Genomic DNA, 22,956 nt, shown 5'->3' on the forward strand with positions numbered 1-22,956 from the left:
TCCACTAGACCCCTAAATGTGTGCTGTGGTATCTAAAACCAAAATGTTAGCAGCAGATCCCTCAAGTCCTGTAAGCTGCGAGGTGGGGCCTCCATGGATCGGATTTGTTTGTTCAGCAAATCCCACAGATGCTCGGTTGAATTAAGATCTGAGGAATTTGGAGGCCAAGTCAACACCTTTAACACCTCTAAACTCATGCTTCTCAATCCATTCCTGAAACATATTTGCTTTGTGGCAGGGCGCATTATTGTGCTGAAAGAGGCCATAGCCATCAGGGAGTAGCGTTTCCTCGAAAGGGTGTACATGGTTTGCAGCAATGCTAAGCAGGGTTGCCGCGGGTCCTTAAAAAGTCTTAAATTTAGTTTATCAAATTTAAGGTCATAAAAAGTCTTAAATTGTACAAGAAAGTCTTAATTATGATTAAGAGGTCTTACATTTTAGGCATGGGAAGACCAGAATTGCGATACAGCTTAGTGTCATGATTAAACTTCAAAAGGCTTTCGTTACATAAACATGAGCGCTGCACGTTCAAAGTCCGGTGCTGAGCTGCTTTGTGTACTGCGGTTACCGGGGAAACACATGTCTGCAGTTCCGAATGCGCCATCTGCTGGCAGAGATTGAATGTGCATTTTTAATAAGCCTGTTGTTTTGAGTAGAGTATTCTTACAATACAGGAGGCTGTAGTTTCAGAACCGCATTTCTAGGACCCTGTAATTTTTTTTTATTATTATTTATTTATTTTATTTTATTTATTTGTCGTATGTATGCATTAACAGCTCATACTATTTATAGCAGTTGCTATTCAATATCTGTATATTATTTACTAAATGCAGTTGTTTAATTATATACACTTAATTATTGTCCTAACCAGCTCCTAATCCTAAACTTACCCCTGGGTAACCCTCTTGAAATATTTAGTCTAATTTATTTCAGTATATTCTAGATTTCTGTTCATTAGCTGCTGCGCTTCATGTCTGACGTGTGACCCACTTAACAAAGTGAAGTAAACGGTAAAACAATTGCCATACAAATTAGTGTGTTTATTAGTATTTCAATAAATTTAAAATAATTTGAATACAAATACTAATTTACAACATCCAGCAGCACAATGAACTGTTTTTTACAGTTAAATGGGCTAAATGGAGATTTCTGACACCCCTTTGAACACTCAAGTTTATGTGAGCTTTTACATTAAAAATAAGATGGCAAGATAAAAAAAATTAGTAGTTTCAATGGATCTAGTCTTTGCGTCTGTTTGATATTTCTTTGTTGGAATATAATTGCTAGATGGCACTGTCCCAAAAAATAGGGTCCTATAAATGTGGTCCTAGAACTGCAGCCTCTGGTATTGCAGGAACATAGTATTGGGGTTGTTTTTGTTCAGACCAAAGCGAAAAGCGACCCATGTTTTTACCCTGTAAACATGCAGAGCTGTAAATGTGAACTGGTGGATCATTAAGAAACACTAACATGTATTTGTATGTTTTTTTTAATTAATATAATAATTTATTAATGATAATTGTTTCAATTAATATAAGTAAAGTTTTGACTCTTCTTAAAAATTGATACTTTAAAGAAATGTGAAGTGTATCACTTTATACAACTTTTTGTTTTTGTGAAAAATCTGAACTGTAAATCAGTTTTCACAGTAGTTTAGTCATTTTACAGTTTAATATTTAACCATAGACATTGCCTTACCCTGCTCATATGGTATTAATTTTATTTGTGCAGGTCTTAAAAAAGGTCTTAAAAAGTCTTAAATTTGAGCTTAAAAATCCTGCAGCAACCCTGCTAAGGAAGGTGATACGTGTCAAAGTAAAACTGCATTGATAACAATACGCAAGGTTTCCCAGCAGAACATTGCCCTAAGCATAACACTGCCTTCGCAAGCTTGCCTTCTTCCCACAGTGCATCCATGTGTTTCCCACACATGACCCTGTTGCCAGTTCACCACTGTTTCTCCCTTGGGCTGCTTTTGATAGACGCTGACCACTGCAGACCGGGAAGATCACTCAAGAGATGCAGTTTTGTAGATGCTCTGACCCAGTTGTCTAGCCATCACAGTTTGGCCCTTGTCAAACTTGCTCAAGTCCTTACGCTTGCCCATTTTTCCTGCTTCTAACACATCAACTGTGAGGACAAAATGTTCACTTGCTGCCTAATGTATCCCACCCACTAACAGGTGGCGTGATGTAGCGATAATCAGCGTTATTCACATCACATGTCAGTGGTCATAATGTTATGCCTGATTGGCGTATAATGAAATAATGAAATAATGAAATGTTTTGGTTGGCAATATAAAATTACAGTGCTGCAGTGTACACGTTTTTTTTTTTTTTTTTGGCCTTTCATTTTCTTAAAGAGCCTCTCATTAGACAATATTCACCATGCTTCTGTGTCTTCCCAATATGAGAGGGATGAGACTGAAATGATTTAAAAATGTCTCTTATTAAACTTAAGTAGACAAAACAGTTTTTGAGCTGGTAAGTTTAATTCACTTTAATGAATCATTTTAAACTGGTAATTTATTCCAAACGCTGATTAAAAGGTTAGTTCACCCAAAAATGATCATTCGGTCATTAATTACTCATCCTCACGTTGTTCCAAACCCATAAGACCTTTGTTCATCCTCAGAACACAAATTATATTTTTGATGAAGTCCGAGAGCTTTCTCACCCTGCATAGACAGCAACGTAACTACCATATTCAAGGCCCATGCCTTGTTATATTTGAAAGTGTTCTTGTAGCTTTTCTGGGCCTTGAATGTGGTGGTTGCATTGCTGTCTATGCAGGGTCAGAAAGCTTGCGGATATCATCAAAAATATCTTGTCTTCCGAAGATGAATGAAGGTCTTAAGTTTGTCTTACGATTTGGAATGACGTGAGTAATTAATGACAATTTATGACTGGGTTTTGGGTGAACTAACCTTTTAAGTGACTCATTTGCATTGTCAGTTATATAATTCTTTATATAATAAAGTGTTTTAGTAGTGTAGTATAAGCAAATAGTAGTAATTTAGTATTAGCAGATATATTTTGTTTTTAGTACTCAGTCTCATAATAATGTATAACATGTTGGTGCATGTAATTTTTTTTTTTTTTTTTATGTTGTCTAAATGGCTTTTTGGTTAAAATTCTGATTTAAAAAATAGATTTCACCCAACATTATTTAGGATGTTCATTGTTGCTGTTTATTATATCTGAAAGTGGTGTTTATGGTAAAATATTAACAGCTTCACTCCGTGACCAGTAGAGGGCACTGTTTAAACACTTATAGATTATCTCTTTGCCTGATGGATTGGTATCATTTTAACAGGTTTGTGACTCGTCCAGATGTGAAGCAGAAGTGTCTGGGTGATTTTCTGGACTGGTGTCTGACCACCATCTCTCAGACCAGTGAGATGACCATGGAGGGAACTGTGACCCTTGATGGCGCTTTGCAATCCCTGGTAAGCCTCTGATCACATGTAGGACTGTTTATGTTCTCCGCTACCTCCTTTTGTTTTCAGGAGAATTAAAATATTGAACATGCAGATGCTTGACATAACCATATTTTAATCCAAGATGACCAACAGTTGATTCATAGTTATAGGTTATGCACTTACTTTTCATTAAATCTAATGAATAAATGCTGATGTTTAAGCATGAGCAACATTATATTTGACTTTTCAGGTGCTTACTGATTTGTACATACGCAGATAGTCAAAGTTACAGTCATATAGTCAGGTCAATCAGTTAAGATCTATTTACACCATACTGTAACTACAATGTTTTAAAGGAGAAGTCCACTTCCAAAACAAAGATTCACATATAATGTGCTCACCCCCTTGTCATCCAAGATGTTCATGTCTTTCTTTCTTCAGTCGTAAAGAAAGTATGTTTTTTGAGGGAAAACATTTCTGCATTTTCTCCATATAATGGACTGATATGGTGCCCCGATTTTGAACTTCCAAAATGCAGTTTAAATGTGGCTTCAAACGATCCCAAATGCATAATAATTAATAAATAATTAAAAAATACAATTTAAATACTTTTTAATCTTAAACGCTTAAACGTCTTGCCTGTGTGACACTGTATATTCTGGCTCAAGACAGTTAGGGTATGTTGAAAAGCTCCAATCGTATTTTCTCCCTCAACTTCAAAAATCATTACAAAATCATCCTACATCGCTGCAGAAGTACAGACACAGTCTTTGCAAAGTGAACATGCAAAGAAGATCAAACACCCTTAACAAAAAAGGTAAAACAGCAATATAGGACGGTTTTGAAGTTGAGGGAGAACATGAGATGGGAGTTTTTCGACATACCCTAACTGTCATGAACCGGAACAAAAACAGTCCAGGCAGAGTAAGACAAGACGAGCGTTTGACATTAACAAATATATAAATTGTGTTATTTTTGTTTAAAATAACCGATCGTTACGCTAGATAAGACCCTTCCTCCTCGGCTGGGATCGTTTGAAGCCCCATTTAAACTGCATTTTGCAAGTTCGAAATCGGGGGACCATATCAGTCCATTATATGGAGAAAAATCCTGAAATATTTTCCTCAAAAAACATAATTTCTTTACGACTGAAGAAAGAAAGACATAAACATCTTGGATGACAAGGGGGTGAGTACATTATATGTGAATCTTTGTTTTGACTTCTCTAATAATTGTAGACAATAGTGAATTCCACACCACAGTTTTAACAAATAATGACACTCGGGAACAATACTGTTGGAGTCACTTTCCAAGTGGTGAATGATAAAAACATTCACAGCTAATGAGAGATGACAAAACTGCAGCACGTGCTTATAATAAACAAAATATTATCATCATTTGCAGTGGGTGCTAATATAGTTATCTTGGTGTGAATGAGCCTTTAGGCCTGTAATTCCTTTGTTTGTTTAATAGCTGCACATATGTGCAGGCAATGCCAAAGCCTAGAGAGGCAGCGGTTAGATGCCGTCCTTTACACAGCTGTGTTAAAACGCTGCTAATCGCTCATTTTAGTGACTGATCTTTATCAGCATTTTTTCATTGCAGTAAAACATCCTGCACGGTTTAAAGTCCGGAGAGCTGTGAAAACGATCCTGCTGTTGTTATTCTTTTGTGAAGCGCGTCTCTATCACCCGAGGCGCTCAAAACTGGCTCTGTGTGTTGAGAATGCCTACAGTGCTAAAACTGCCATCAGTGTTTTGCATATATGCTTTAAGTGCCACAAGGTAGCGAGCAGGAACATGTGCGGTGCACTTTTAAACGTGATAATTACATGAAACTGCTGCTGGCGCAAAGATTAACGGGATTCAGTTACGTTGAAAATGGGTTTAATAAATTTGACTTAATATCAACTTGATGAAATGTAGGTAAAGTAGGTAAATTGCTCAGGTGATTTCAAATAGATATTTAGGGTAGTTCAGTGTTTCCCAGCCAGGGGTACGTTTATTGCAGGGTTACATAGAATTTGATAAAATGTTTAAAATAACTAAAAGTAATCTCATAAATATATAGATGTTAAAAATAAATGTATTTCTCGCCAGGCCCAGCTCTTCAAGCATGGGAAACGTGATGACTTTCTGCAATATGGTGTGTATATATTCTATAGGTCTTTCTTTGGTCAATATAAAACCAGATAAATGCTTACTAATCTTTACCTGACTGTTCAAAGCTCCAACAGTGCTTCAGTGCCTGAATCAGAAGAGAATAGCTGAGAGTAACCAGACCACATTGCGTAAGCTGGGTGTAAAAGTTGTCCAGAGACTCGGCTTGACCTTTCTAAAACCACGATTGGCCAAATGGAGGTAATTGAGAAGTGACTTACTGACAAAATATGATGAAATGAAACAAAGGAAGCTTAAAGAGATAGTTCAACCAAAAGTGAAAATGCTGTCATTAATTACTCACCCTCATGTCGTTCGAAACCCGTAAGACCTTGGTTCATCTTTGGAGCACAAATTAAGATATTTTAATGAAATCCGAAAGCTTTCTGACCCTATGTAGACAGCAATGCATTTTTCACAATCAAGTGCCAGGAAGGTAGTAAGGAGATTGATGAAATAGTCCATGTGACATGGGACAAGAATAATTTTTGTTTGCGAAGAAATATAAAAAACACTTTATTCAATAATTTCTTCTCTTCTGTGTCGGTCTGTGCCACATGTTCCATTGGGTACAATGACACATTTCTGGCTCTTCAACATGGTAATTACATTGCTGTCTATGCAGGGTCAGACAGCTCTCGGATTTCATCAGAAATATTTTAATTTGTGTTCCGAAGATGAACGAAGGTCTTACGGGTTTTGAATGACATGAGGATGAGTAATTAATAACAGGAGTTTCATTTTTAGTTGAATTATACCATTAAAAGTATTAGCTAGTTTGTAAGCACTTTGTATGACTGCATCCAGATACCAGAGAGGAAGTCGGTCACTCGTAGTCAACCTGGCCGAGTCTTCTGTCACTGGAAGTGTACAGGCTACAAAACCTGATCTAGACTCTGCAAGTCTGGAGGAAGACTATGACATACCTCAGGAGGTAGAAAATGTCATTGGTAAGTATTCATGCACATTATTTGTTTGTTTTGTTTGCTAAATGTTTAAATGCTCTCCTCTACTGCTATTTGCTTATTCATTGTTGCAGAACAACTGTTGGTGGGACTGAAAGACAAAGAGACAATAGTGAGATGGTCTTCTGCCAAGGGGTGAGAACAGTTATATGGTGTTTCTCTGTAATAATGCCTATAGTTATAAAAAACTTTCCACAAAGTTCCAGTTTCCACAAAACTGGTCTTTCTCCTTTTAACCACCTACAGGATTGGTCGGGTAACTGGTAGACTACCTAAAGAGCTTGCAGATGATGTGGTCGAGTCTGTTTTGGAGTGTTTCAGGTGCGGCGTGATATAACAGCAGGCTGAGATGTTTTGATGTGACTTAAGTATTTTTGAATACTTACTGAGGTATTTTTGTGTCTTCACATATTATAGTTTCCAGGAAACAGATAATGCCTGGCATGGGGGGTGCCTGGCTCTTGCAGAGCTTGGCCGAAGAGGGCTGCTGCTTCCTTCCCGCCTCTCAGATGGTTAGCTTGTATTGTATATAACTGTTGTATTCAGTTTGAAAGCTATTGGATAAAAGTTTAACTTTTATCTTTATAGGTAGCTTTAACTTTATAGGTAGCTATAATCATTGTACCTCCCCTACACTATACTAGGTTTCAAAAACATTTATAAGCAAGCATAATTCACTTTATGCAAACACTTAATTCAAATACTTCAAGTTTAACAAGATCCTTTATTTAAAAAAATTGCCACCACCCTTTAATGATCTGTTACATGTTTTCTCAAAGCACACAAGATTCTCAGTGTCGCCTTTTTTCTTCCAATCAGTGCTTAATGTTATACACTAAGAATATTTTGGAATTATATACATTTACATTGATGCATTAGGCAAATGCTTTTGTCTGAAACAGCTTACAATAAAGTTGTCAGTTCATGCGTACCTATGGACTTTAATGACAAGCAATTTTACAGACATAAATAGAATAATAGTTGAAGACTTGAATGTAGATGTTGGCCATCTTCCTGTAAAGTCTCATAAGTATTGATCTTTTCACTAGAGTTCCTTTGTTTTTGAGTTTTAGCAGTCCACACTTTGAGAACTCTGAATCAGCAGTTTTGTGACCTCTTTCTTTGAGTTCGAGCAGGTTCTTTGACCTTTGCTCTTTTGGTAGTGTGCCTCAGAGGTCTGTTGTTTACCCGTTTTTGTCCCAGTGCCCGTGTACTCTGTTTTGGTGTGTCTGGAATGTCTTTGACCGGGTCTGGGGAAGGAAGACTTTGACTGTTCTGACCCTGAGTAGGTTCTCGTTGGCCCACAGAGGAGTCATTGATAATGTCCTTCGAGCTAGCTAGCTGACACAGAGCAAAAGCAGCAGAGTGCCTCTGGTCACATGGGTCTATTTCTTGTTCTCTGGGTGGAACAATTGGGCATACCTCAGCATTTATAATGGTTTGTCTTTCCGGAGTTTCAGAGCCTGTGGTGTCGGGCAAGGTTTGGCAGTTGGACTGTACCCTGAGGCAGAGGTTGAGCGGTGCCTCTTCCTGACTACTTTCTGAATCATAATGTTCCTCGCCGTCAGAGTAGTGGTGTGTCATGTTGCTGGATATGGCCTGGTCCCTCTTGGAAAGGTTAAGAGGACCTGGCTCCTCCTCAGTTTCTTCGTCTTCCTTTTCTGACGAAGTCTCACCGCTTCTTGCAGAAGCTGTGGTTTGTGGTTCATTCCTAGAAAGATAAGACAAGATACCAATGTTATGTAAAGAAAAAAAGATATCATTAACTTGCGTGTGGGCAACCTAATCAGATATAAAACAGCCTTTTTTTTCTTACATGGAGTTTACCTACCTCTCTGTCTTTTGTAACATGTTCTCTTGAGTTTGTCCACATGATTTGTTGGGTAAGTTTTCAGTTGCTGTAGTTGCCCCTGGTTCAACAGGCTGTGATTGATTGACTGGGATAGACTCCCCAGGAGAAGTGTGCCTAACAGGGATCCGCTGGGTGACATCTGCGGTACTAGGCCTATCTGGAGATCCAGAGGCGGCACACCCTGCTAAAGGACTCTGGCGAGTACCTTTGTCTGCTGTACTGTGCTCCGGGAAAGCCCTGTCCTCTGGAAGTCTGCTGTAAGAGTCAGGATGAGATAGGGGTACTAGATGTCCTCCGTACTCTCGAGGATAAAATCTGTTGCTGTACACATCCAGAGGAAGATACCTGGTTCTCTGTAAGGACATGGAAAATTCAGGGTGTTGGTAGAGGCTGTAGGGTAGAGGTGGTCCAGGGATAATAGAATGGCCGTATCTATAGTGATAAGGATGGAGAAGGGAAGTACTAGATGGGACCAAAGGTGATGGAACCAAAGGTCTCTGGGTCTCTCGAGGTGTGAGTTGGTAGGCTGGGGTGTTTGCTTGGTTGTGGGAGTAGGGTGTGTACAGAGAATGCAAGGGCCTCTCAGGGACCATGTATGAAGGATAGTCCGGTATTAGAGGAAGAAGAGGTGCTGTGGAAGCAGGTGGGACCCAAGGTCCCATTTGGTGGTAAAACTGAGGAATGGCTGAAGATGGTTGATCATCTTTGCGTGGAGACAGAGATAGAGCTTCGCTTTCACATGTTCGGGCAACCGGCGAGAAAGCTGAAGATATTTTGTTCTGCTCAATGTCCACGTCTGCATTTTTGTCCCTGGTCTCACGGATTGGTTCAGGGACATCTTTAGTGACCTCCTTAATGGGACTTTCAGGCTTTTCTCTTGTCCCCTTACCCATCTCCTCTTGTTCAACCTTGTCGTTGACTCTTTCGACAATTTTGCTGGCTTCAGCTTCCAGGGGTGGCTCTTTACTCTTGTGGTTGAAGGGGAAATTATGCTGGGAAGCTCTCTGCGTTTTCCCTGTCTGTTCCATGCGCTGAGACACCAGAGAGATGGAGTTCTTGCACAGGTTATACTTCATGTGGTTGAAGAGATGAGACTTGATGTTGCAGGTGAAGGGACACTGGAAGCACTGATATTTGAAAGGTTTTCCAGGAGGGCGAGGAATGTAGTGGGGTTTCTTCGGTTTTCTTCCCTGGAGAGTGTCCATACTGGTGCTGTTGTTCGAATCCAGTACTGCGTGGTTTGTCAGCCTTGTCTGGCAAAAGAACGAAATTATAATAATTAGCCGTTTTGCCACACCCTGGAGCAGAGCGTCTTCTGTTTGTTGGGTCAGAAAGGTAGTGACCCAATAAAGAGAAAGTATGCATGTTCACTTTCCCTTGACTTTTCAACTAGGCTGTAACTGTTCTGTATTGTTTGTTGGCCTGCGTGTTAGCATGACATGCTCTAGCTGCGCTGATGAAGCCAAGGTAGGCCTGTAGGAACATGCTCCCCTTTTTCAAAATCTGATGGCGTGGGAAACCACATACACCTGTTTCCCATGACCTTACCTGCAGGATACAAACTCAGACATTTAAAAATTGATCTCACTTGCACTGTGAATGTAGAGAAGCTACCAGAGCTATCAGAATGGAATATAATCTGTTATATCATTTGTAACCAATTGGACTGCTTCAGTGCTTGAAGGAAATTACTTCTACAATTCTGCACTACAATCAGGAGGATACATAATGCTCTGGTAAGTGTGCAAAGATTTTGAGGCCTGAAGGTTTGAATTGGGAAGCAGAAGATTGAAGAAAGAGATTGCCAGGCAAGTTATGCAGAAAATGACTCCGCCTTAAGGAACCTGTTTGTCACGGGCTGTCGCAAGAAGTGGTGGCTCAGGTTTTGGCTCCCATGTTTCATACTAAGCCACTCCCTCCTCGAGACACAAATTAAAGAATTTTTTTGTATTGTGAAATTTAATTTAGCTTTTTTTTATGCCTTGTTTCCTTGTTTCTTGATTTTTAGTAATTCTTCTGTGAGTACACCGATAACTTGTGATTTCAGCTTTCCATTTGTAAATCAATTTTTTTTGATTTTTAAGACACAGTCTGAATATTATGCGTACAACTACATGCAAAATACATTATAATATTTTCTGCTAGACATAGTCTAACAGGTGCATCTATAGTCAGCAATTTGGATCCACCCCTGAAACACCTGCTACAAAGTACTTTAGCGATTCATCCTTTACAAATGCTAAACGTTCAGCAATAAGAACCACTGGAAAAATATTAGTGACATTGTTGCTTCCTTACCTGTTTTGAGATTCGACGTTTGGGAGGTTGGATGTATCAACGATGGATCTATGTCCACAATGGACCTCCTGAAACGTATCACTGTCCCACGGTGGAACGGTTTGGCCGATGTGGTTGTCCTTGAGAGCAGGTGTCTGTTCGTTTAGGTGTTCCGTCTAGTTTCTGATGAGTCTGATGAGTCTCTCACGTTCTCTCTGAGGTGTTGACTGTGTGGGGTGGAGTCTATGCCCAAGCAGTAGAGCCCTGAGGCAGCATCAATGTGCCTGATATTAGGCAAGCCCCAAGCCACGATACGTTGCTAGTTTGTCTCCTGTCTCAACTGCTAGCGAGAATCCAAATGGACGAGAAGCCAGACAAGACTGTTTGTGGCTTTTGTTTGCCTGAATAGTTGAATTAGCCCAGGAGTGGTAGAGTTAGGTGTGAAGCAGGTTAGAGGATGTTGTCAGAGGGGTGTGGAGATATTGAGGACAACCAGTGAGATTTGCATGAATCCAAATGTGTGCACTACGCCTGATGTGATGTGTCTTTCAGCATGGTTATGAAAATGCAGTTATTTGCGCCAGATCTGGATCTTAGTTGAATTTAACCAAATTTCATGGTAGATTTTAGTGTCATTTTAAAAAAATTGATTCATGTCTATTTGCATATGAATCATAAACTCAATTTCGGCTCCACCTAAGGTTTTAGGAGACAGTTCCTTGTAATGAGGTTCTTCCAAAGGTCAACTATCAATACTCTCTCCCTTTTGTGTGTTTTTGTGTATTGTTTATGAATGTGCGATGATCTAAATCATAATTTTATTTAAAACAAAAGTTCAAAGTGTGGAGTCAATAAGATATTTTAGGCAATTAAAACTTTTATATGGCAAGAATGCATTAAAGTGATCAAAAGTGATTTTTATTTCGAATAAATGTGATTCTCACAGATTTCACAAAAACATTAAGCAGCTTTTCAACAATAATAATTCTTAATAATAAATATTTCTTGAGCAGCAAATTAGTATATTAGAATGAGTTCTGAAGGAAAGTTCTCAAAACTGTAATGATGATGCTGAAAATTCAGCTTTGACATCACAGGGATAAGTTATTTTTTTAAATATATTTAAATAAAAACATTTATCATAAATTGTAATAATACTGTATTGTTGATCAAATAAATACATGTTATTTGTACTGAAATATTTTGGATGACAAAACAAATTATTTATGTATAGTAATATTTTGTTTTTATTCTACAGTGGTGCCTCTGATTGTAAAAGCTTTGACATATGATGAGAAAAGGGGTGCGTGCAGTTTGGGATCAAACGTACGTGATGCAGCCTGCTATGTGTGCTGGGCTTTCGCCCGTGCCTATGAATCAAATGAACTGAAGCCTTACGTCAACCAGATTGCCAGGTATGAACCCACTACCACCACCACCTCAGCCACTGTGTTTTACTGAGACACTATTTATTTTATTTATGCCTTTAATTATATTTGCTAATTAAGGCACCATCCTTTGGTAAATAGCTTGTCCCATACCATTTGCGCTGCAGACTGTTTACCTTTAAGTCTCTTACAAAATCCACATTGTTTTTTTTTTTTTTTTTTTTTTTTTTTTTTTTTTTACATATTTTGGACTGGGACAAAGGTGGGTCTTTAGCAAGTTTTATTGCTAGGAAAGCAGTGAAGACTCACATTGTTGCCCTTCAACTGAAAATTACAACCTGAAGCCACACAATGTGACGTTGTATCAGTATTTTATTTTACGAGTTATATTGCGGTAAAAATAGCAACAGGTAGTGACAGTAGCTCACCGAGTGCAACCATTTGATGTAATCAAAATAATGGCGCCCCATAGTCCAAATTATATAAATTATACAAACGATGTGGATTTTTTTAAATAACAAATCTTTCATGGTCTTAACTACATATTTCAGCAAGTGCCATCATTTACGTAATATTAAGCCATACAAGTCTTAATACCTGCAGTTCCCTTTAAAGGGTTACTTCACCCCAAAATGAAAATTTTGTCATTACCCCCATGTTGTTCCAAACCTGTAAAAGCTTTGTTCGTCCTCGGAATACAAATTAAGATATTTTTGATGCATTCTAACAGCTCACTAGACCTCCCATAGACAGCAGTGTAATTAACACAATCAGTTCAGAAATGTAGCAAGGTGATCTGTAAAATAATCCATGTGACATCAGGGGTTCAACTGTAATTTTACGATGCTACGAGAATACTTTTTGTACGCAAAGAAAATAAAAATAATGACTTTATTCAATAAATGGACAGTTTATTTACTTTTTAACCTCAAACGTCTTGTCCTCGTCTTGTCTAAGCCTGCGTGAACTTTGTTTTTTTTCTGGTTGAATACGGTCAATACAGTTAGGGTATGTCAAAAAACTCCCATCTCGTTTTCTTCCCCAACTTCAAAATTATCCTACATCGCTGCAGAAGTACCGACCCAGTGTTTACAAAGTGAACATGCAAAGAAGATGAAATGTCCTTTACAAAAAAAGGTAAAACAGCGATGTAGGATGATTTTGATGTTGCAAAAGAGATACCCTAATCAGTGCTTGAAGTGGGCTGGTACGTACAGGTACGCAGCACCGGCACTTCTGTATTTTAGCGTTTTGCGTACCGGCACTTTTTCGTGCGTACCAGCACTTCTGACATGTTACCAGTACTCAGAGTCAAAAGCGTCAGCGTGTTAATTGGGGCGTAGGAGTACCGGTACTTTTTTCCACTTCAAACACTGACCCTAAGTGTATTGACCCAGATTGACCAGACTACGCATGCACATCGCAGAGACAAGACAAGACAAAAATTTGAGGTTAAAAAATATATAAATTGTCAATTTGTTTCGAAAGTGACCGATCGTTCCGCTAGATAAGACCTTTCTTCCTTGGCTGGGATCATTTAGCGCCCTTTGAAGCTGCATTTAATCTGCATTTTGGAAGTTCAAACTTGGGGGCACCATTGAAGTCCACTATATGGAGAAAATACCTGAAATGTTTTCCTCAAGAAACATAATTTCATATCGACTGAAAAAAGAAAGACGCAAACATCTTTGATGACAAGGGGGGTGAGTACATTATCTGTAAATTTTTGTTCTGGAAGTAGACTTCTCCTTTAATATATTACTGTTGGCGCTTAATTCATGGAGTTAACATTACTATGTTATTCATTAAGTTAAATAGTTCAACTCATTACATTTCCTGTGTGACGGCTATATGGCTCACGTCTAGAGTCTTAAATATGAATATATGAAAATATATTCTTTCCCAACCCTTGATGGAAACTGACTCCTGTACGCCCACTATTTATACAAGCGTTTGGCGTGACCTTTCTTAGATCTTTGTGAAGGAGTTTTTGGATGTTCTCCAGGGCGAAAGCTCTTTCGGCCAGAACCAGCTGTGGTGAGAGTTGTTCTAATGTCAGTGACGGGTCAAACTGACAGCTCAACTTGGGTGGCACTGTTGACCTTACGGTTACACTTTCTCTCCAATGAAAATACCTTTTTTGTAAGTAAGGTTAGGCTGTGGAATTTGATTAGTGAGGCTGGAAGCAAATCTGCAACCCACATACTGAGGGCTCTTTGTTTTTTAGTCAGCAATCCATACAGTATGTGGTAAAAGGAATGGACCTTTTTCACCACACTACCTGGTAATTATTCTAAGAAAATTTCTCTTTGCTGTCACAGCAAGTTATACTTAAAAGAAAACTCCTGTATGACAGAACTCCATTTTGAGATTTGAGTGTTCCTTTTTCACTGTGTGGACATTAAGGGAGAAATTTTAATGAGAATTGAACTACCAGGAGGGAAGTTAGGGCTTGCATTATAAATGTCCAAAAATGCTCAACAGCTTCTTCTCATACCTGTTCGCCTGGCTGTAGTTATTTACCGCCTTAAAACCAGTTTATACACCTCACAGCTCAGAACCTCTCCCTGCTGAGGTTATACAGTGTAGTTAAATTACCAAACTTAAAATGGTATGAGAAGCAACAACCAAAACCTGTACACAGAGAACAAAGTGGAGAAGATACGATTTTGCCAAACCTGACGAAAGATGATAAACAGACAGAAAATGACATGAATATTTCACCACAAAATCCTCATGTCATTTCCAACATGTAGTTTTTTTGAAAACTAGCTCTTTTTCAAGTCCAAGCTTCAAATAATGCTTTAAAACATGTGACTGATGAGATTTCACATTTTCTGTGCTGATTTTGGGAGAAAATCTGCAGAATGGATTTAAAGGTGGTTAAATGTGCACAGATTCGATGTGGTTGATAGATGAACGATAGATGTTCTTTTATGCTTCATTGTAACATTAGCCGTCACCAGTCATTGTGTTCTTATCGCTAAGATGAAATGTTACGTTTTTTGGATTGAGTCCAGATCTCTTTGGTACAAAACATTGAGCATTATTGAATGCGTAATTTTCTGTTTGCTTTAATTGTGGTGCTTTTTAGAATTATTACTCTTCAGATTTATGGTTAGGGGTTTGCTGTATTTAAACTTGCTGCGTAACTGTATTTTGTAATACTTCTACTAATTCTGCCGTGTTCTGTTTGTGTGGTGATTGAGTGGTGAATCAGCTCGGTGAAACAGTTTCATCAGCAGAAAGCATTTATTCCCTCCCAGGTTCAACAGTAAGCCTTTCAGTCACCATAAAAAACATAATGATATTACGAGAATGACAGCTGAAAGATGCTCCGCTGGGCCCCCCCTCCCAGTTTGGGACAAGTGTGGGCCTGTGTGTAACTGACTGTGCACTTCGCATTACTGCTTCAGTTTGTTGGCCCTCCCCACAACTTCCCTCCTCCCTTTCCTCACGGTGCTGCCAGGTTTCGTCTGTTGTCGTGGGTTTCGGTCACCATTTGGCACCCAGGCTATAGGCCTGTCGAGTCCTGTTCAATTTCATCAGCAGTCAAAGGTTGTTTCTATGAGCTCACTGACGCTTACAGAAACTGTGTCATTGCATAAAACTACACTATTGTTTTTTTTCTCTCTCTTTTTCTCGATTGTGGAGAGTGTGTGTGTATATATATAAAATTTTTTTTTTTAAAGAAATTAATTTATATATGCATTGTTACATAGTTTTATATATCAAATAAATGCTATTCTTTTGATTCTTTTATTCATCAGATAATCTTGGAAAAACTGTAGGTATCCACAAAAATAGGAGAAGTTCACTTCCAGAGCAAAGACTTGCAGATAATTTACTCAGCCCCCTGTCATCCAGGATGTTCATGTCTTTCTTTCTTCAGTCGTAAAGAAATTATGCTTTTTGAGGAAAACGTTTCGGGAACGTTCTCCATATAGTGGACGTCTATGGTGGCCGTGAGTTTGAACTTCCAAAATGCAGTTTAAATTCAGCTTCAAAGGGCTCTAAAGAAGGGTCTTATCTAGCGAAACGATTGGTAATTGTTTTTTATTTTTAATGACAATTTATATACTTTTTAACCTCAAATGCTCCAATCTCATTTTCTTCTCCAACTTCAAAATCGCCCTACATCGCTGCAGAAGTACCGACCCAGAAGTACCCTAACTGTTTTGAACTGGAATACACAGAGTTCAAGCAGAGCTAGACAAGATGAGCATTTGAGGTTAAAAAGTATATAAACTAGGGCTGTCAAATGATTAATCGCGATTAATCGCATACAAAATAAAAGTTGGAGTTTGCCTAATATATGTGTGTGTACTGTGTGTAATTATCATGTGTATATATACTTGTAAATATTTCTTAAATATATACATGAATGTGTTTGTATTTATACATGCATAATAATCACACACAGTACAAACTTTTATTTTGTATGCGATTAATTGCGATTAATCGTTTGACAGCCTTGATATAAATTGTTAATTTATTTAGAAATGAATCGATTGTTTCACTAGATAAGACCCTTCTTCTTCGGATGGGATTGTTTAGATCCCTTTGAAGCTGCATTTAAACTGCATTTTGGAAGTTTAAACTCGCGCCATTGCACCATTGAAATTCCAATATGTAAATTAAATTGTTATACTGATTCACAATATTACAGCTTTTACTGTATTTTTGATCAAAAAATTGCAAACTTAGTAAACATTAAAAAAAAAAAAAATCGCACAGACTTTAAAATTTTGAACTGTAGTGTGTTGTTTTTGGGGCACTTGTCCTTGAAAAGTTTCCTGAAAAATCATAATTCTGTTATTGTTTACTCAAACTTGAAGTCGTTTCAAACCTGTATGACTCTTTCATCAGAGGAACAGAAAAGGAGAAATTTTGACAGTTTGTACTAGTCATTTTTTTATAGCAATTACAATGAATGCAGACCTTGATTAGTTCACTCCTGAGTGAATAATTCCTGATAATTAAAACTCACCCCCATGTCATCAAAGATGTTCACATCTTTCTTTCTTCAGTTGAAAAGAAATTAAGGTTTTTGAGGAAAACATTCCAGGATTTTTCTCCATGTAGTAGACTTTAATAGGTTGAAGGTCCAGTTTCAAAGGGCTCTACACGATCCCAGCCAAGGAGTAAGAGCTTTGTCTAGCAAAACGATCAGTCATTTTCCAAAATAAAAACAAAAAAACATTTAAACACTTTTTAACTACAAATGCTCGTCTTGCACTAGCTCTGCGATGCACATTACGTAATCATGTCGGAACTTTTGCACATGGTTAGTTCTAAGTTTCTAAGTCTGTGTATTCTGGTTCAGAAAGGTACAATAGTAAAAGTAAAACTACATTTTTTTTTTTTTTTTTTAAGAAAATGATTGATTGTTTCACTACACTCCTAAAAATAAAAGTGCGATGCTATAGAAGAACCATTTTTGGTTCCACAAAGAACCATTCTGTCAAAGGTTCTTTAAAGAACCATCTCTTTTTTACCTTTTTATAATCTGAAGAACCTTCTTTCGCCACAAAGAACCTTTTGTGAAATAGAAATGTCCTTTAGATTTAGACCATCTAGACTAAAAAGTTTCTTCTATGGCATGAAGGATTGACCTAAACCTTTAATAAAACTCATGTATTATATTACAACACTCATCCTGGGTCTCTTAGGTGCGCTCATGTGAAAAGCAGCAGTTTCTGGAATTGTGAGCAAACTGGATCTTTTCTTTTGTTGATGCAGTTAAGAAAATAGGTCCGAAGGGTTTGTTCATGATTCGACAAGCCAATGTTCTGGTTGGAGTGGATATGAATGTTTTCAGCAAAAACCGACTTAAATATTGGTTTATTCTTCATGTACATATAAGTTGCCTTAATGATAAATTTATGGTGCTTTTTTTGAATATTAAAAGCTTCAGTATTCATTCGCTGTAACTGAATTTTAATGTTTGACCTGTCCGATTCTTAAAAATTTCTCCTTGTGTGTTCAATGGAAAAAAGTTTGTCAAAGCAAGAAGTTTCCCTTTAAGCTTGAAGTAATTTACAGTACACAATCAGCCTGTTTCAATGGTTTCCTGATAGATTGTGCAATGTACAGAGGAATGCAAGACATTATTATAAAACAATAACAGTGACACGTCTTCTGCTCTGCCTGCATGTCCATTTTATGCTGCTCCAGGCCACTATCAGTTGTTCATCGAAACCAGCACAGCCGTGTTAAGCCCGTAGGGTTGTGCGTGTGTATGTTTGTGTACTTCATTCTCCCAGGCTGTGAGTGACGGTGGGAATACCTTGCGGGCACGTTCACACAGCTCGATTCAGGAGGAGGAGGAGTGGTGAAATAAAGGGAAAAGAGTGCAACAGGCTTATGGGGGCACTGAAATGATAGATGAGTTTTGAGATGAGAAGTGCACGCTTGTTTTTAATAATGTGCTTCATCACTGGGGGTGAAAGATCTGGAAGTTTATAGAAGGATATGTTTGACTGAAAGCGCTGACTGTATGTCACCGCAGGCTGTCAGACTATTGAAACCAATGAATGCCAAGAGTTAGGACGCACAATAAATATAATAGCAGTTGTACTAATTCATTTGCTGTTGTTGCTGTCATTATATATGTGTCTATCACTAATCGTTCTCGTTTGACTGTACCTTCACAGCGCACTAGTCATCGCAACTGTGTTTGACAGGAACGTCACCTGCAGAAAGGCTGCCTCTGTGAGTTTATCCTGAAAAACTCTTTAAGAACTCTTTAAGGCTGAAGTGTGTAAAATTTGGGAATTGGTTACTAAGTGTCAGTGCAAATGCTTCATCTATCTTTCATTAGTCAAAAAAGAAGGTAGTCCAACCCTAAACTGCCAGCATTGGTTGAGTCAGTGTTAGACAGGTTTCACACCACAAGTGCACAGCAAATAAGAGTGTTCACTCATATGGCCTTATGAAATATGTTTTATTAAATTTTTCTTTCTTGTTCTTCTACATTTTCTGGATTTTTTTTCCCGTTAAGTTTAACAAATCATTTAGTTTTATTGTTACCAAATTCTGTGTTTGAGCATGTGTAATTATTTGAATGCATAAAAAACTTAATTTATTAAATTCTATTTTTAGAGTAGTCCTATAATTTTATTTTTTCCCTAAATTCTATTTTATATTTATATACAACTGAATCCAGAAAAATTCTTAAAAAAAAAAAAAAAGAATTTAGGGAAAAAGAGGAAAAAAAAAAAAAAAAAAAATATATATATATATATATATATATATATATAAATAAATATTTTTTTTTTTTTTAAGAATTTTTCTGGATCCAGCTGTTTTCAGTTTTAATTTTCCCAGACTCATTTTTAATGGTTTAATTAAATGTTATTACTCAGAAAGCATCTAATTAATTAAAATCATGAATGTTATGCAATGTAACATTGATTTATTAAAAGTGGAGTAAAAGTGACATTTTTTAGGAAAAATTAAATCTGTTTTGTTTTTTTCTCACATTCTGTTTTACTAACTAATTCTGTGTTTAAGCATGTCTTAATTATTTGAAAGCACAAAAACAACTTTCTATTTTTACAATAACCCTATAGTTTTATTTTTTATTTTTTCCTAAATTTCATTTTATATATTTTTTCCAAATCCAGTTTTTATTCTAGATTCTGTTGTTTTCTGTTTTCATTTTTCCAGACTACTTTTTAATGGTTAAATTAAAGGTTATTACTTAGAAAGCATGCCTAATTAATTAAAATCGTGAAACTTATACAGTTTAACTTTATATTTAGGAAAAATGAAATATGTTTTATATTTTCTTTTGTTTTTGTTTTTTTTTGTTATCAAATTCTGTGATTATTAAGTATGCCTAATTATTTGAATGCATAAAAATAATTAAATTTATTAAAATTTATTTTTAGTTATATTTTGTGTATTTTAATTATTCTGGTTATCAAATGAAGGCATAAAGCACTAATTAATTTATCTTTTAATTAAATGCAAGTTAAACTCTTTATTTTTTGGCAAACAAAGGCGTTTACTATTAAAATAAAACACATGGAAGAATGTTGTGTGATTATTCCTTAAAAAAAGTTTTAATAATTTTAGTAGATTAGTAGTAGTCTGATTTAGTAAGCGAAACCGTGCATCTGCGCCATTCATTCACACAGAGGCATGGAGAACATGCAGGATTCATATTTAAATAGACTTTTTGTGGCATAATATTTACACATACTAGTCCATATCATGATTTGATTTAAGTGTGTTGACCTACTTTTGATTAATTCATCCAAACTTCGACAAATTCCATGACATTCCACGTTATACTGTACATTCTGTTTTTATGACTGGATTCTTTAGGGACTGGTTCTTAGGTCTGTTGCTTGTTTTTTTGTTTTTTTTCCACTTTCAGTACATATTTACTTTCTTTACTATGGAAATGTAAGTAGAAATCATTCGCTTTTGGAAGTAATAACTTTCAAATTTGGTTAATGATGAAATTGTTTTGGGCAGTGCAAAATCTGGTTAGGAGGAAGTATTGTAACAGAATAAAATGACACACTTCAGCTTTAATTTCACATAATGTGGCTGCATATATTACAGGAAATGTAATGCTTGCTTCTTTTTCTCTGTCTCTAGGCTGCTTTCCAAGAGAATGTGGGCAGACAGGTAAGGCGAAAGAGAATACACTAACATAAACACCATTCAGATCCATTATAAACACTGATCTTTAGTGCAACAGGCCGTGTTTTGTGAAGCCTGCTGAATCTGTGTATCTCTAATCTGATTCTGGGAGATATTCTGTCTCCACAGGGCACCTTCCCTCATGGCATAGATATTCTTACAGCGGCGGACTACTTCACGGTCGGTAACCTGAATAACTGCTACTTAACTATCAGGTAAGGAGTAGGTGACAGTGTGTGACTAAGAGCTGTTTTGGCATGTGTAACTGAGCCCCATTGTTCTTCATAGTACGTGCTGCAAACGTTACAGCAGCAGGTCAATCAGTCATACACCCCAATTCTTGGAACACTTCAGTTCAAAGCGCAGTCACGGTATGTTTTGAATGCATCAATGAATGAAGCAGCGGTTACGCTGTCGTGTCTTATGTCCCACCCTCCAGAAAAATGTCACCATTTGACTGTGGCACCTCAATGTATTAAAAGAGCAATGTGAAAAATGCTAGCCTTAGGGAGCGAAGAGCCATACTTAAGGCTCGCTGTTAAAAAACAAAAATGTGGCTTTAGTTTGTTAAAAGATTGGTTTACCCAAAAATGAAAATTTCCTAAAAATTACTCACCCTCAGGAGTTTGTTTCTTCATCGGAACAGATTTGGAGAAATTTAGCGTTACATCACTCGCTCATCAATGAATCCTCTACAGTAAATGGGTCCAAACAGCTGATAAAAACATCACAAGTAATTCACAAAACTCCAGTCCATCAATTAACCCTCTTGTGAAGTAAAAAGCTGTGTGTCTGTAAGAAACAAATTCATCTTTAAGGCATCAGGTTTGTTTCAATCAGGCTGAGATCAGTATTATTTCTGGTGTAGGTCTGAGCATGATTGTTATGTTCATACAGTCAAACCATAAAATTCATACACCTTCAACATTTCTCACGCTATCACAGTTTATTCACTACAGTTCATAAAATGGTACTACAATATGACAAGAACTCAGATTTGATAGAAAGGTATGTAATGGATTACAGTGAACCAAAAATTCAGACAACTGTTAGTATGACAATATTTACACAACTGTCAATACTTTGTTGACCAATAACAAGCAATGCTTAATTTTGTTCAATCTGTGGTGAAAAAATGTCACATTAGCAATTAAAGAAAAAACACTTAAGCAAAACATGGTCAGGTCAAAGTGTTGAATAATTTTTGGTCCCAAATTTGTATCAGTAATTTGTATCAGTTTTACTGGTAGTAACTGAAAAAAACGCGCTTTTCAAGCAGGCAACGTCATTGCGTCTTTTTACTGGTAAAGCGCCATTCACATATCACTTTCAAAATACCGGTCAACTCTGTGACATCATTAAAGTAGTTCACATTCAGAACAAAAATTTATAGGTAATTTACTCACCTCCTTGTCATCCAAGATGTTCATGTCTTTCTTTCTCCAGTCGATAAGAAATTGTTTTTTGAGAAAAACATTTCAGGATTTCTCTCCATGTAGTGGACTTCTATGGTGGCCACGAGTTTGAACTTCCAAAATTCAGTTTCAGTGGGCACTAAATGATCCCAGCTGAGGAATAAGGGTCTTATCTAGCAAAACAGTTAGTCATTTTCTAAACAAATTGACAGTTTATATACTTTTTAACCTCAAACGCACGTCTTGTCTAGCTCTGCGTCAACTCTGTATATTCTGGTTCAAGATGTCGAAAAACTTCCGTTTCATTTTGTCCTCCAACTTCAAAATCATCCTACATCACTGCAGAAGTACTGACCCAGTGTGTACATGCAAAGTGAACATGCAAAGAGGGAGGATCAGATGGCTTTTACAAATAAAAAGGTAAAACAGCGACGTAGGATGCTTTTGAAGTTGGAGAAGCCTACGCTAACGGTGTTAAACTGGAATACACAGAGTTGACGCAGAGCTAGACAAGACGAGCATTTAAAGTTTAAAAGTATACAGTATAAATTGTAATTTTTTTTTAGAAAATGACAGATTGTTTCACTAGATAAGACCATTCTTCCTTGGCTGGGATCTTTTAGAGCCTTTTGAAGCTACATTTAAACTGCGTTTTGGAAGTTCAAACTCAGGCACCATTGAAGTCCACTGTATGGAGAGAAATCCTGAAGTGTTTTCCTCAAAAAACTTATTTAATTATTTTTTTTTTACAACTGAAGAAAGAAAGACATGAACATCTTGGATGACAAGGGGGTGAGTAAATTATCTGTAAATCTTTGTTC

At 37.1% G+C, this 22,956-nt stretch overlaps 2 protein-coding genes across 2 annotated transcripts in view; one reads left to right on the top strand and one right to left on the bottom strand.

The window, feature by feature from the left end:
• tbcd (tubulin folding cofactor D) overlaps positions 1-22,956 on the top strand; it is a 49,886-nt gene that overhangs the window by 4,038 nt on the left and 22,892 nt on the right. Inside the window, exons 7-17 of the mRNA XM_051106078.1 lie at positions 3,316-3,448; positions 5,521-5,566; positions 5,649-5,781; positions 6,388-6,530; positions 6,620-6,680; positions 6,792-6,866; positions 6,963-7,057; positions 11,933-12,089; positions 18,719-18,776; positions 20,676-20,705; positions 20,850-20,935. Of these exons, the coding sequence (XP_050962035.1) occupies positions 3,316-3,448; positions 5,521-5,566; positions 5,649-5,781; positions 6,388-6,530; positions 6,620-6,680; positions 6,792-6,866; positions 6,963-7,057; positions 11,933-12,089; positions 18,719-18,776; positions 20,676-20,705; positions 20,850-20,935 (1,017 nt within the window). The remainder of the gene's footprint in view (positions 1-3,315; positions 3,449-5,520; positions 5,567-5,648; positions 5,782-6,387; positions 6,531-6,619; positions 6,681-6,791; positions 6,867-6,962; positions 7,058-11,932; positions 12,090-18,718; positions 18,777-20,675; positions 20,706-20,849; positions 20,936-22,956) is intronic.
• Positions 7,128-10,872, bottom strand: znf750 (zinc finger protein 750). Its single transcript, XM_051106079.1, has 3 exons — positions 10,696-10,872; positions 8,377-9,650; positions 7,128-8,256 (listed from the first exon to the last, which is right to left on the bottom strand). Exons 2-3 carry the CDS (start codon positions 9,600-9,602, stop codon positions 7,644-7,646), a joined length of 1,839 nt encoding a protein of 612 aa, XP_050962036.1. The 5' UTR covers positions 9,603-9,650; positions 10,696-10,872; the 3' UTR covers positions 7,128-7,643.

Source organism: Labeo rohita, chromosome 3 (genome assembly GCF_022985175.1).
Source record: "Labeo rohita strain BAU-BD-2019 chromosome 3, IGBB_LRoh.1.0, whole genome shotgun sequence".
Classification (NCBI taxonomy): domain Eukaryota; kingdom Metazoa; phylum Chordata; class Actinopteri; order Cypriniformes; family Cyprinidae; genus Labeo; species Labeo rohita.

What these genes read in the sequence shown, in the direction of transcription:
- znf750 (XM_051106079.1), bottom strand. Translation starts at nt 9,602, where the DNA reads ATGGACACTCTCCAGGGAAGAAAACCGAAGAAACCCCACTACATTCCT. An exon ending in ATGTTACAAAAGACAGAGAG is followed by an intron (nt 8,257 to 8,376) that starts GTAGGTAAACTC and finishes TTATCTTTCTAG; the next exon opens with GAATGAACCACAAACCACAG.